Source organism: Bicyclus anynana, chromosome 11, assembly GCF_947172395.1.
Source record: "Bicyclus anynana chromosome 11, ilBicAnyn1.1, whole genome shotgun sequence".
Taxonomy (NCBI): domain Eukaryota; kingdom Metazoa; phylum Arthropoda; class Insecta; order Lepidoptera; family Nymphalidae; genus Bicyclus; species Bicyclus anynana.
In genome coordinates, this window is record NC_069093.1 from 5,341,801 (window position 1) to 5,357,766 (window position 15,966).

At 34.5% G+C, this 15,966-nt stretch overlaps 1 protein-coding gene across 1 annotated transcript in view; it reads left to right on the forward strand.

The window, feature by feature from the left end:
• LOC112049060 (cell adhesion molecule Dscam2) overlaps window positions 1-15,966 on the forward strand; it is an 84,823-nt gene that overhangs the window by 17,934 nt on the left and 50,923 nt on the right. Inside the window, exons 3-5 of the mRNA XM_052884263.1 lie at window positions 5,017-5,162; window positions 12,876-13,034; window positions 14,688-14,816. Coding sequence (XP_052740223.1) covers window positions 5,017-5,162; window positions 12,876-13,034; window positions 14,688-14,816 — 434 coding nt within the window. The remainder of the gene's footprint in view (window positions 1-5,016; window positions 5,163-12,875; window positions 13,035-14,687; window positions 14,817-15,966) is intronic.

A 15,966-nucleotide genomic window follows, 5' to 3' on the forward strand; every position in this document is an offset into this window, starting at 1 on the left:
GTCAACTTTTTTCGAGTCCGCAGCCAGCTCCGTCGAATTATAAGACGTTGTCTTAAAAAAACTCAACATAAATTAAATTGTGGGCCACAGCTTGTATCAAAAAATATTAGGAATCTTATCATGTTCTGAAAGGCACCGAACGCGTTTCATCTATATTTTCTCCACGATAACGTAGTAAAATAGCTAGTTTATAAATGGTCGGTGATTTTGCCACATAATATGTGTTAGAATAACTTCGGAACGTGACCGTTCTCGGTGTCGAGATAAATTTAGAGACTTCGCTCGTTCAACTCGAGCCTTAGTGATTCGACCTAATTGCGTTTGAGTTTCTAATGGAATGAACGAGTTCTTTACGTCATTGAGTAATATTTACTCGTACTTGAGCTTACTGAAAGTTAATTTTCGTTTATTTGATATATAGAAATAAGGTATTTTCATTTTTAATATATTACATAGCTTTTATTACGTGCTTTGAGCGCGGCGATCGAATCAAGAAATGCCGTAACGAAAATATACCTAACACTCGAGCCGTGCATCAAGTTAACACATTTCGATATTATCCTAACGACTTAACTGGACAAGTGGTGTGAAACTAAATAATTCACTATCTTTGACATATGCTAGTAAACATAATTAAACGAAATTGTGATTTTATCTAAGGAATGTTATCGGGTGCTTACTGATTATCTTATAGTAGGTAGATCACATTTTGTCAATTGATTTGATGTTAATTTCAATAGGTTGTTGAAAATAGTTAATAGGCCAGTTGGTTTCAAAGAATAAACTATGTACTTTGAAGAAGATCTGACAAGAAACTCCGCAGTAAATTAGCAGAAAGTGACATTATTTGTACTAAACCTATTCCAAAGCAAAGGCCTTTGAGAAATTTTGCTAAAGCCCTCGGCGCAAGAAATACATGGTACTGTAAACTATTTCATGCAACGAGGACTTTCTAATTTCAATTTAACAACAAGGTATCTAATGTGAAACTAGGAGACTCGGTAACGATGGATAAGTAGTACAACTTCAGCTATCATAAAATAATAGAAATAGTTAACAAATGAAAATTACTCTTTTAACAGCTATGATTTTAAACATTAAGATATAAGTATGTCATTTAACTATCTATATTCTATACCAACAATATTATAAAGCTGAAGAGTTCGTTTGTTTGTTAGCTTGAACGCGCTAATATCAGGAATTACTGGTCCTTTTAAAAAAAATCTTTTAGTGTTAGATAGCCCATTTTTCGAGAAAGTATTCCTACTGGAACGGGAACCACACGCGTGAAACCGCGTGGTGACAGGTAACACCTACTTCTTTATACTGCTAAATGTTCACGAGACTATTAGACAAAAATTTTAAAAATATTGTCTGTGTGTTAGGACTATATAAGTAAGCCTCAATAGTTCAACGGTAAGAGCGGTCGGACTCATCACCGAGGGGTGGTGGTTCGATTCCCGCCCCGTTGGTCTATTGTCGTACCCACTCATAGCAAAGTCAAATGATAATATTGGTCATATTATAAAAAAAATGACAAATATTCTTAAAAAATATATATATAAATAACTATAGTGACTTAAAAACACAGTTATTTTTAAATACACGCAGACAGACCATTCAATTGTATATATATTGATGTATTTATGTTAACCTGCATGCTATAATAGCATACGGGTTAACATACATTATTACGTAAAAAAATACGACCTAAATAAGTAAAGTCGCATGACAAACAACCCTGCTTTACCAGTTTTCTCCTTTTTCAGTGAACTTCAATAACTCGACATCGGTTGTACATTTTCAATTCCATTAACCGTTTCCTTTAAGCACGTGTGTGTCTCATTTGTCTTGGGAGCACGCGCTCGTAAGTAACTGCTGCCATGGTCGCTTTCTTCATACTAATTTGAAATTTCCCTTTTAGCCCAGGATCCGTGGAACATTTATACAATTGATGACATTTTTTTATTACCTAGTATCCCAGTTATCAATGTCTCAAACTCTCTCTCTCTAGTCGGTCCCACATGACTGAGGATCGTGACCACCTTGGCGAGTCATCGTTTCGTTTACAATGCTTCTCCATCGAGTACGGTCGCTGGCCATTTGGACGGCACTGTAAAAGGTGCGGGCTCCTGCTTTCTTTAGAATGTCTCAAACGGTGAAGGGAAAACATCGTGAAGAAACCTGCATACAAGAGAATTTTCTCAATTAGCGTGTGTGAAGCCAGCCAATCCGCATTGGATCAGCGTGGTGGACTATCTATTGGCCTCATCAACTCAACTCATCAACTCGAGCTCAGCAGTGAGTCGTCTCATCAAGGTGAAGCTATTCAAGGAAAATTAACTTGATAGTAATCAATTTGCAAAAATGCTCCACGGATCCTGGACTTTTGTAATTGTATTTATTATTACTGCAGGGCTATTCTGTTACCCCATTATTTGGACAATGAAAAAAATATCGAAACCATTCTCTCATATTAACCATATTTCAATATGTTGTATAACTCAACAGTGTAAGCATTATTTTTTCTCAATCTGCTCAATCTAACACGATAGTATAAACAGAGACAGATAGAGGCGATTTTGAAGCTCACTGAAAACGTCGCAATGGCACTACAGAGTATCTCCTACTCTTTCTACAAACCCTAACGAAAAGAACGCGACAGTCTCATTATTATGGGACATACGTGAAATTACCTAAATAAAAATTTTAAAACGTTTTTTTAAAGCACAATCTCTATATTACTAAGGATTTTGTTTTGTATACTTCGAATCTTCACGTTGTACATCGTTACCAACCCATACCTACTGCTGAGCACGTCTCCTTTCAGTATGAGAGGGGTAGGCCTTAGTCCGCCACGCTGGTCCATTGCGGATTGACAGACTTCACACACGTATTTTTCGTATGCAGGAAAAATACATAATATATTATTATAATTATACAGGAACGATCAGAACATTATGTACAGTCGTGCAGGGTATGTATACAACACACACTCTGTAGCTCGAGTCTCCTCTTAGAATGACAGCAGTTAGGCCAATTTATAGTCCACCAATTTTTTTTATTACCAATAGATAAAGCTTCTCAGCGTAACTGGTTCTCTCGGATATTAACAACCGCAGTTAGAAGTTAGGTCATTAACAGCACAGACTATAACTATTAACCATCGTCCATTCCGACGCTTAAATCAAAGTTTTGATGGCTGTTTTTGCTATAAAATACTCCACCACAACTACGATTTATGGATATCTGCTGTGAATTGGCTTTTTTATTAAGGTTGTTAATTTTTGTTGTCTCTTATTTATAGTGTTCTCTTATTCCAGTCCAATACTTGCTTTACTTATGATTATAATATAATAGGACACAAATAATATTATTTTAATTAAAAAAATATTACTCGTATTAAAGCTTAAAGAGCTGGGACTGAATTAAATGTTTGGGCATATTTAAAAGATACCTACGGTAAATGTAATTTTCTTTTAATATACACTAGATCGTCATTGTTTTAAATAGAGGTACGTTGTAGCAAGGTATATAAATTATTTATTGTTTATATAATATAGATTGCATGGATAAATACTTTCAAAAGAAGTTTTATTACCAACACTGTAATCTGAAAAATCGTCTGAAAGTAATCGATTTACTAACTGGAAACGAATTTTCAAATTGGATTTTCAAGTGGAGAAAATCATAACTCCTAGTAGTTCAAAGAGCAAACAAAAAAACATTCACTCTACTTTTAGTAAATTATGCAACCGTCGCATTTAACCAGTTACATAAATAAGTATTAAAACCGCAATCAATAGCTGAAGTCGTCTCTACCAACTACGAGCGCCGCCCATCGCCATTTCACCTTTTAACTCGTTGAGCTATAACGTTAACTATGGTTCTTTGTTGATCGTCTCTTTTCAGATTAAAGTCAAAATTCATTTATTTCAAATAGGCTTAGTTTACAAGCTCTTTTGAAACGTCAGGTAATAATATTAAACTTAAGATAATGGTTATAATATAATTCGAAAAATTAAAGTTACGAGGATTCCAAACGCGCCTTGGTCCGAGAAGAGCCCACAACAAACTCAGCCAAAGTTTATTTTTTTTTTATTTTTTACCACCATTTTACAAACTTATTTAAAAGTAAGCACACAGTCGTATAATACAGTTTAACACCAAGCTTTTTTATCATTTAAATACTCATTAACACTATAATAAGACTTTACTAAAAGCTTGCGTTTATTAAACACTTTGAACTTTTTGAGTGACATTCCAGTGGCTTCATGTGGTAGTTTATTATAAAAACGTATGCAATTGCCGTTAAAAGAATTACAAATTTTTTGTAATCTAGTGTGGTGTGCTCGCTTACGCAGAGATGGTTCGAGCATATTATGTCACTTCATCGCTAGCATGGACCTGCCAAGGCCTAAATGGCCCCATCTCGTGGCCCTGGCCTACCTTAACCACCCGGCAATTTACTTATATCTAATAAGTAAATTGCCGGGTGGTTAAGGTAAAAATCTTGATAATTCTACTTTAATAATGAAATAACGGGGGACACGCAAAGATCTTTGTACACGCAGCCATTCGATCCACCTTCACACAGGAAGTAAAAGTAAAAGAAATGGAAATTATAATGATTTTTAACAATTTTAAATTATAATAATGTCTAAAATTTAATAGAGCAACCGTTGAATTTATTTCTGACTATCCTCAGCAGAACCTGCCTTCCGAACCAGTGGTAGAGTCATTGAAAATAGTGAAACCTGACATTTTAAAAGTGCTTGTATACTAAGCCTACTTCAGAAAAAAGAATTTTGAGGAGAGTAAAGCGCTTCGTAGCGTCACGTGTTACGGCAACTGTCTCTGTCTGGTTTCCCTTTCTTTCTCGCAAACGGCATGAGGTTTAAATTATCACTTATGTCGAGCGAGATACATATGTTTTTTTTTCGCTGAACGACTCTGAACCTTCACACAAGAGTAATTACTAAAATATGATTGCGATGATATTCTCTTTTGTTCTAGACATGTCCTGAGCGATGGTCGCCTGGTGGTAGGAGCGCGGCGGTCGCTAGTAGACGCCGGGGGAGGGGGTAGTAGTGCTGTCCTGCGCTGCAAGGCCTCCAACCGTGCTGGGGTCACGCTGTCTCGACCGATGATGCTGCAACCAGGTCAGTCATATTTGTCATCATCATCATATCAGCCGATGGACGTCCACTGCAGGACATAGGCATTTTGTAGGGACTTCCAAACATCACGATACTGAGCTACCTGCATCCAGCGAATCCCTGCGACTCGCTTGATGTCGTCAGTCCACCTGGTGGTCGACCAACGCTGCGCTTACTAGTTCGCCATTCCAGCACTCCAAAAATGCCAGAGCTCAGAGATCCTATATACCTATAGAATGATGATATGATGATGATGATGATGATGATGATGACTACATACCTATCAATGTTATAAGTACTCTAAACCACAGAATACTTGTAAGTAGAAGTAGTTAAACTAAATGAATAAAAAATTTGAGACTCATCGAAACGAAAGTTTATTTTGAAGTATTTTTTTACAAATTATCATAAGTACTTTTAAAAATACTTTGAGACTCCTATGTTAAACTTTGGGAGTACTGCAATGAAAATTTTGGGAGAGAGTGGGTCTCCCTGTTTTGTGCCTCTATTTATATAGATTGGTGGTCCAACGCTCTCCATCTTTACTCTGCTTTTACTTTTGTTGTATATATATTTAATTATATTGATATAGTTTTCATTTATTTTGCAGTCTTTTAGAGCTTTCCATATACTGTCATGGTAAATAGTGTCAAAAGCTTTTTTGTAGTCAATAAATGCCACATAGAGTGGCACTCTGTTCTCTTTATATTTTTCAAGTATTTGCTCTACCGTATGAATGTGATCCATGGTGGAAAACCCTTTACGGAAACCAGCTTGTTCTTTTGGTTGTTTGGAATCTATTTGGGTGTTAATTTGGTTAAGGAGACAAGTCGAAAAGAGTTTATATAAACAGCACATCAAACTTATTGGGCGGTAATTCCTGATATCTTTCGGATCTCCTTTTTTGTATAAAAGAGTGATATGTGACTCTACCCATTGATAGGGAACGGTTTCCTCTTTTCTTATTAAATTAAAAAGGTTATGTAGAGGGCCTAATAAAAGATCAGCAGCATATTTAATCGCTTCGTTTGGAATGTTGTCTGGACCTGTACTCTTTTCGTTTTTCATACGTTTGATTGCGTTCATTATCTGAAGCTCATTCCACTCTTCACTCACTAGTTTATCAAACTCATATTGGTCAGTTTTTACATAGGAAGTGATTGTTCCGGACTTATTACTATAGAGATCTTTATAGAACTGAGACGCTGTCTCTAAAATAGCTCTTCTGCTGTTTTGGATCTTGTTTTTGTCTTGCAAACAAGGCACCCATGTTTTACTGAATGTGAGCTCTTTATTTGCCTGTTTCACACTACGTCTTTCTTTAAGATTTTTTTCGATTACTGAGTATCGGTAACTTTTGTAATCTTCTTTGATTTTGTTATTTATTATTCTATATATTTTTGAGAGCTCTTTTTTTATTTCTGGAGTTTTTGGGTGGGCAGTTTGGAGTTCCAGACGTCTTTCAATTAAGCGTTTTGTCTCTACAGTTATGATATTTTCATTTAGTGTTCCTTTTCCATGGGACTTGGACTTTTTTTGGCTTGAGTTTGTTATGCCATGTTTTATGTACTTCTCTATTTTATCGTAGTAACTTTGAACAGTGTCTTCGTTTTCTAATTTTAGGTCGATAATGTGCTCTATGCGACAATTTCTGTATGCTTTTATCTCATGGTCTTGTTTCAGAATCTTTTTATTGCAGCAAAATTGAACTCTCCCAAAATTTTCATTGCAGTACTCGAATCAATATTTGAAAATCTTAATTGGAAAAATAAGGGCATAAAAATCAATGGTTCCCTCCTAACACATTTAAGATTCGCGGATGATCTGATACTCTTTGCAGAAACTAGAAGAGATATGCAATACATGTTAGAAACTCTACATAAGGCTAGTCAAAATGTTGGGCTGGATATAAATGAAGAGAAAACAAAACTAATGACAAACGCTCACACCCTTCCCATATATATTGACAATAAAATCTTAGATTATGTAGAGAAGTATGTTTACCTTGGGAAGCAGATATCTTTTAACCCATACTCTAATGTAGAGGAGGTAAACAGGAGAATAACAATTGCTTGGAACAGATACTGGTCGCTGAAAGAAATTTTTAAAAGCCAACTGCCAGTAAGCCTCAAAAAGACAGCAATGGACTCCTGCGTTCTCCCATGCCTAACATACGGTGCACAAACATGGATTTTCACAAAAAGTGTAAAAACTAAAATAATAGTGTCCCAACGAGCAATGGAACGCAGCCTCTTATGCATTAAAAAATGTCAAAAAATCAAAGCATCAGACATAAGAGCTGAAACGAAAACGCTAGATTTTCTTAAACAAGCACAATCATTAAAATGGAAGTGGGCTGGACATGTGGCTAGACAACAAGATAACAGATGGACTCATAAGGTTACTACATGGAAAGGGCCGCAGGGCAAGAGGAGAAGCGGCAGACCGGTGTCTAGATGGGCTGATGATATAGCAGCCATCGCTGGTAAAGACTGGCAAGAGTCTGCAAAAGATAGAAAAAAATGGTCTGTTTTGGAGGAGGCCTACACCCGAGAGGGTTCTCATCTTCAACCTAACATAATTTTGGAAATTAAAGAATAAGAAAGAAAAAAAAATACAATAATATGACATAATCTAATAATAATAAATTAAATTGCTAAAAAAAAAAACAAAAAGACAAAATGAAAATTTACTCATAATGGTATTAAATATATTTTTTGACTTAAATGACTATGTGTGATTATGATTAAGTATGTTAAATGACTAAATGTATTGAATAAATTATATATTTTAGATAAAAAATGTATGCATTAGAATAAATGATTAGATCAGATTATAATTATGTTAAATGACTAGGTATAGAATAGGAAACATGTGTAATTTTAGATTTATTGTTTTAAAATTGTAATTAATTAATTAAATATTCTTTATGATTATGAAAATGCATGGATTATGATTATCTAACGGAATAATTATGTAATGTGTTGTTTTAAAAATTGTGACTGATTAATAATAACAATGAATACCTACTTTAAGTTAAATGAATTGTAAAATATTGTGAAGAAGAGAAAATAAAAGGCTTTATTATTATTATTATTATTATTATTATTATTATTATGTTAAACTTTACCGTACTTTTTACAAATTATCAAATTTGTAGCTACCAAACCATTTCATAGATGTCGTCCGACGATACGCTATGTCTACGGGATCTATATTCTATTCCAGCCCGCATTAATTACATTTATTTTAATTAATCATTTCATACACACTCTTGTAACAAAAGATTCGTAATTGAAAATGATCTAAGTATTTAAATTAGCTAATTTGAAACACAATGATAATATCCCAAACATAAACAACAGATTGTACGTACAACAAACAGATGTACGGGAAGAGGGCAAAACAAATTACAACTTTGAGTCGAGCTGAACCAATTAACTTTCCGTTACAACAGGGAAAATATGAAATAAAATGAAAAACAGCCCCTGGCAGTCCGAGTTTTTTTTTTGCCCAGCGAAACTTTTAATTAAGGGATTAAAAAAATGACATTAGACCGAGTTCGGAACAAGGTAAGTTTCTTTTTGTTCGTCGTAAGTTGACGAAAAATTCTTCGGCAGTAACAATATTAACTGAACAGCGAACTCCGGCCGACTTTGGCGGCACTGTTTGAATTTTGCTTCGCAAACTTTAATAGGAAAATTTTGTCCAACGAAACACCTTTATAATGGTTTATAACTTTTCACTATTGCTATGTAGTCCAGGAGCGAGTGAATAGCCATTTTCTAGACAATCACGTTCCATCTTAAACCTGCCCCTACGTTCTGTAAAGATACAGGGCTGTGACATCGTTCGTTTCCATGGCAACTTCGTTGTTAGTGGCATTATTTTTATTTTATCATCCTAACATAATTTTCTGTTATAGGCGAAAACTTCGTCGACGATTATAAAATAGCGGAATTGCACCCCTAATCTTGTTTGCCATCAGGCATGATTGTAATAAAGCGCATTCCAGATCATACAAAATACATTTTAGTAGATAGAATAATAGTAAATACACTTTTTACTATTGCCATGTAGTAAATGCGACAGTAAGTAGGCACGTTCTAGGCAAGCATGTCTCAATTTAGACTTCTTCATTGTTTTCCACCAGTTATATTTGTAGTCAAGCGCAAGCAACCATATCATACCAGATCACACAAAATACATTTTTAGTAGATAGGCGAATGTTTAAGATTCTTTTCACTATTGCATTCCAGCACCTTGGAACCTCAACGTCCTTCGGCTCTTTGAACCATGTGCCTTGCTCATTACCACTTCAGCATCGCGACTCGCTGTGCTATATCAGTGACTTTGGTTCTTCTGCGGATCTCCTCATTTCTGATTCGAACTAGCAGATTCCAAGCATAGCTGGTTCCATCGCCCGCTTAGTAACTTTTGGCCTTAATGAGGGCCACAATTAGCGAAGCGAATTTAAAAGTAAACAATTTCAGTTTAGAATTAATTTAGCTAACACATTTATATCAATTTATTCCTTCATTATTTCCAGAAAATATACTCGTATAATTTTAATGAAATATTCGCAACAAAAAAGTCACTCCTAATTATGATGTCAATAACGAGGCTCCACAAACAAAGGGAATGTCTGTCGCAATTACTTTTGTATCTATTATTTGTTCCTTTGCGATTGCTTATTATGTTTCTCGTTTATTTCTTTACTCTGCGCCAATTTATCAAGGAAACAAACTGGAAATAATAGTGAGTCTGCTCTTTGATAACCTGCTGATTATTACTTCTATGAAAAAATAAATAATCAGCATTAATGATGAGTAGGTGTTCGTTGGTTCACTAGTTAGATTATTTATTTAAGTAATGGATCGTTCATTAGCATATAGAGTCTTAATCATGAGTAATATTTTTTTCGATGAAAACTCAAATAAAATCAGCTTAAACGTCAATTTATCAAGGAAACAACTGGAAGTAATAGTGATTCTGCTCTTTGTTAACATGCTGATTATTTCTTTGATGAAAAATAAATAATCAGCATTAATGATGGGTAGCCATGTGTCTCGTTGGTTCACTAGTTAGATTATTTATTAAAGTAATGGATTGTTCGTTAGCAAATAGAGTCCTAACCATGAGTAATATATTTTTCGATGAAAACTCTAATAAAGTCAGCTTAGATAATAATTTATCAAGAAAACAACAACTCTGCTCTTTGATAACGTGCTGATTATTTTTTCGATGAAAAAATTAATAAACAGCATTAATTATGAGTAGCCACGTGTCTCGTTAGTCTATTGGTTAGGTCTTTCCTTAGATTATTTATTTAAGTACCTAATGAACTGTTTGTTAGCAAATAGAGCTGTAATTATGAGTAATATATTTTTCGATGAAAACTCAAATAAAATCAACATAAACGTCAATTTATCAAGGTTACAACTGGAAATAATAGTGACTCTGCTCTTTGATAACCTGCTGATTATTTCTTCGATGAAAAAATAAATAATCAGCATTAATTATGAGTTTCTCGTGTCTCGTTAGTCCACTGGTAAATTCTTTCCTTAAATTTTTTATTTAAGTAATGGACCGTTCGTTAGCAAATAGAGTCGTAATCATGAATAATAAATTTTCGATAAAAACTCAAATAAAATCAGCATAAATGACGAGTGGCTAAGTGCTCATTAGTCCAGAGTAATCAATCTGTAATACGTGTAAGTCAGTTCTTTCAGTTTATAAGATAATTTTGTACGGTATAAAAAAAAATACCAGTAAGTCTTAGTTCAAGAAGAACCATGAAGTTCGTAGAAAGAATAAACATTATTGTTGGGACATATAAAATATTCATAACGCTAATTTTCAGTCCAATTTATACAGAAAACTCAACAAGAAATCTCAACAATATCACAAGGTGTTTAGAGAAAGAAGACAGTTATTCAAATTACGCTCGTGGAAACTTTCAATTAAGAGAAATTTTTTCGCTCCGAAAAATATACTCATTAAAGAAAAACAAAACACAGAGTATTTTATGTCAATACATTTTTCCCTGAAATACAAAATTACCTTATTCATCTTGGAGATCAAAGAAAGTAGATAGCAACCAAAGTAATCGGCAATGTATTGCCAAAATGAAATTGCCGCTTGTTTTTAAGTTAAGAATAATGGAGAGCTACGCCGAGTGGCTTAAGTGGTAAAAACCATTATAACAAAAGTATCATTTTAAGTTACAAAATAACTGACAAATAATTCAAAATTAACTTTAATTTTATAACCTCAGCAATATTAATTTTCCCTTTTTTGTAATCGATTTTTAAAATGGAGTTGGTTTTTTATTGACCGATTGTAATTTGAAAGATTAATAGATTGGCTAACCGGATTAGTAGATTGATTTTTAAATCAAAATTGTGTTAAAAAGTATCAATAAATCCTACTAATATTATAAACGCGAAAGTTTGTGCATGTTTGTTACTCTTTAACGCCGCAACTACAGAACCGATTTGGCTGAGATTTGGAATGGAAATAGATGTTACTCAGGATTCACAAAGGCTTTCATATATATCCTATGCGAGTTATATTATTCTAGTAGAATTATAACTCGCAAAGACACTGAATATCTGAAACACGGCTATCAAGTAAGCTTTTTATGGGAAGGTAGTTTAAATAGTTTAAAACTTTAAATTGATCTTTCCATTAAAAGTTCCCAGCTGTCCGTATTTAAACTGTGGATAAGTAAAGGTGGGGTTGACTATCTCTCGCCACTTCCTCGCTACTGATTTAATGTGCAACTAAAACGAAGTTGCTAGTTCGAAAGCTCATTTCCGACCACCCAATCTACAGTCGAATAAATCTGTCAAAATGTTTTTGGATTATTTTCTGGCGCACTTCGAACGAGGATTATGGTCTTTGTAAGTAATCTCGTATATAATGTAACTACTTGTGTGCCTAAATTTTTGTCTACATCTTTGGCTCCGCCTAACCATTCAACGGTTTTCATAAAATATAAGGTCTCTTATGATACGTAAAAGTCATGTGGGCATTTATAATACATAAGGTATGTGAAATGATAATGAACCAAATTATACGTGAGCCTGTCTTGATTGTCATAAGGTCTGCTTGCTTACACTAACTCAAAAACTAACACGTCATAGTGCATTATGATATAAGGGCAGTAAGTTGAAAATTACATCCGAGGCGATATTGCAGCTCGAGCCGCAAGGCGAGAGCTATAGTAAGGAAGCAGAGACTGTAATTATCAAAGCGCACGTATGTCTTACGACATTTTATAACACATTTGCGAGGAAACACACTTTCTGAAAATCTTTTTTAGGTAGAAATACACCAATACAGCCAGTATTACTAATAAAGTAAATTAATATTTTTGTATTTCCGTTACCGATAAATGGTTGATATTTATTGTCAAAATTATAAAAATTAAAGAATTAAATGTTTTTTTATTATATTTGTATCTCACAAAGTTAATTTTATTCATAACATGTTGAGCACTTTTCTGACATACAAACTCTTTGCGTAGATTTAGAAAAGTACCGTTCGTTTTTAGACGGATGATAAAGGTTTTATTTTACATTACGGCACATGTGCGTAATGAGTTACATTACGATATTGAAATTGGTGAAATAAACGATACTTTACGAGCAAATGTGTTATAAAAGATATTTGCACTGGCCATAAAATAAAATCAGTTTATCCTTTACACAGTGGAAGACAACGTACTGTCTCATGTCGTGCGCCAACTCATTCCGACCAAAGTTGGAGGGTCTGTAGTGTTGCGATGTGAAGTGTCCCCGCAGTACGGACTGGTCGACATCACGTGGCTGCAGGACGGGCTACCTTTGCCGTCTGGTTACATGGGTGCTGGTGAGTACTGTTAGCAATTAAATAATAATCTATCAGTCTATTGCAGGCCCGTACCAGGGACCTTGCCATGTGACACATTGAATCTGAAAAACTAACAAAATGACAGATCCGACCGACAACTATTATAGATCACGTGAGCTGCCGAGATAGTAAATGTCATTCCCATAAATTTTTAAATCAACGAAGCGTTAACGTTTGTAGAAATAGAGATTCTCTTTCTACAAACGTTCCACATGGCTACAGGCCCAGGGCTAGGGCTTACTTCAACTGGATGAGAAATCAGGAGGGGGGGGAGGTAGGTTTAAGGTTATAATACTTTAGGTTATAATACATTAGTGTGTATCAATCGCTATCAGATCTTAAAGAGAAAGCCCGTCCTTCGTCGTTTTTCACTGTTTTAGCCCTTGACTGTTGATCTCACCTGAACTGACGATGAAGTCCAAGATGAAAGCGGGCATATTTGGAAGCGGTACAAGTATTTTTTCTACCCATGCCCCTGTCGGTTTCGGTCGCGGCATTGTATTAGAACAACAATGCCGGTAGGGTGGTAACTAACCACGGCCGATACCTACCAGACCAGAGCTAACCCAATTTAGAAAATATAATATTCTAAACTGAACGACCTTGGAATCGAACCCAGGATCTCTTTGTTGAGTACAGCACTGACTGTGCTAGAGAGGTCGTCAAAAATATGTGTTACATACTTTGAATAAAAAATATTTAAAATGGATGAGTAGAGTAAGTCGATATGCTTTCTGAAAAAAAATCTTGAATACTGAAAGTGATGTAAGAAAGTAAGTAAAGCTACTTAAAGTCTCAGAGGTCCCCGAAGTACTTTCTACAATAACGACCTCCTAAGTGAAAATATATTTTATGCAAATCCCATGTGGGCACCAATAAAGCTTTATCCTGCTTCAAACTGTAGTTTATAGTTAATCATAAAGCGTTTGATAGATATGGCAACTTAGTTGGCACCGACATTTTCGTAATCGAAACAAACCAACTAACTTACTAACAAACTATAATTTTATTTATATAAAAATATAAAATTGCACTTTGTAAATATTCTTTTCATAACATCATAGTAATGTGTAAAAGTATTTCATATTATAAGATCACTGTCGCCTGCAATATCGTCTACATGGTTAACTAACCCTGACCTTGACTTGTACATATGTTTTCTGTGACCTTGCTAATTTCAAATAATAGACTTACCAAAAAAGTTCCCCGAATGCGTTCTATGTCATATAACAATATAACGTTATCTTGTATTTAGTTAATACTTTATTTTGACAATTCTTAGGAACCCAGAAAAATTCCACGATTTAATATCTGAAAGTTGTATGAGTTAGCGTTATGATTATTAGTTGGCATTATTATGTGTGTGCTTCTTTTTAACGCGGTTTTTGACGTGGTTTCTAAGAAGAACCAATGTAGATAAATTTATAAAATTATCTTAATGAAAATTGACATCCAAATTACATCTGTTACCAAGATTAAAATATAATAAAATACATTTTATTATGTATACATGATTTTGCCTGTTTAATATTGTATTATATAGATTTATAGCTGGTTAATGTAGTTGTGTTAGTTGGGTCGTCTAACTTTGTGGTTATCAGACGACCCAACTTGCTCTGTTGCTCTGTTCAGAGACGCGTTGGATATCGGGCGCTGGCGGACTGTTGCTTGGTCTGGACCTCACACAAGCGGACGTTCAAGCGGAATATTCATGCTTGGCCCTCGATACGCTCAGTACGTCTTTGAAACTAACAACAGATGGTGAGTTTGGTTTATAAGCCTTTGAAATTAGTCAATGTTTAGTTCGTGTAGTATGCAAATTAGTTGGCACTTTGGCAGCTCTCAACCAATTTCGTATTTAGTGTGTTGTGAAGTTTTAGAATTTAATTATGGACAAGTAAGTGCTTGCCAAGTGTTTACTATCATGTTGTTATAGTCTTTATGGCTAATGAATAATTAATGTATTTAGCTAGCTAGCCTCTGCTATAAAGGACAAATCCATGCAGCGATACCTCCGGGAATTTATCATTTATTAATATTTTTAATCGACTTCCAAAAAGGAGGAGGTTCCACGGTCGGCTGTATGTATGTTTTTTTACACGCTTTAGATTAACTTCACTTGTAACTATGTATGTAATAAAATCTTGGAATCTTAATTTGATCCACTTCCCGGTCTTCGATTAGGATGAAATTTTGCACACGCTCTGAGCTCTGATGACAATACATGACTAGCTAAGAAACGTCATTACAAATCCAATATGGCGGCCTACCTAAGCTTGTAATTATGTATATATGAAAATCGTGAAATCTTAATTTGACACACTTCCCGGTCTTCAATAAGGATGAAATTTTGCACACGCTCTGAGTTCTGATGACAATACATGACTAGCTAAGAAACGTCATTACAAATCCAATATGGCGGCCTCCCCACGATAGCGGACTAGCTGTTTGAAATCCACCCCCATGATATGGATATCAAATGAAAGGGTTTGCTGTCAGACATACGAAAACAATAGTCACGTGACTTAAATCCATTTCAGTTTTTTAAACTATTTAAAGTTATTTTCATTATAAAAGAATTTTGAGTATATTATGACTCGTAATTGAAATATATTTTGTTCCTTCCAAAACTAGCAACTAATAAAATAAAGGTTTCCAAGAAAAGTTCGTCGAAAGACATGATGCCAATTATGTTAGCTTTATTGCGTCTTTGCTTTGTCATCATCAGGATTAGTTAGCTTGTTAGGATTATTATAAGAATTTTTATGTTTAATGTCGTTTTACTCGAATAATGTAGGTAGTCGCCTAAAATAATGTTCTATTAGAATATTATTTTAGGCGAATAATGTTCTATTAGAACATTATTTTAGGCGATTACACGTCTATATTTCTGTTGTTATTTTTTTTATTT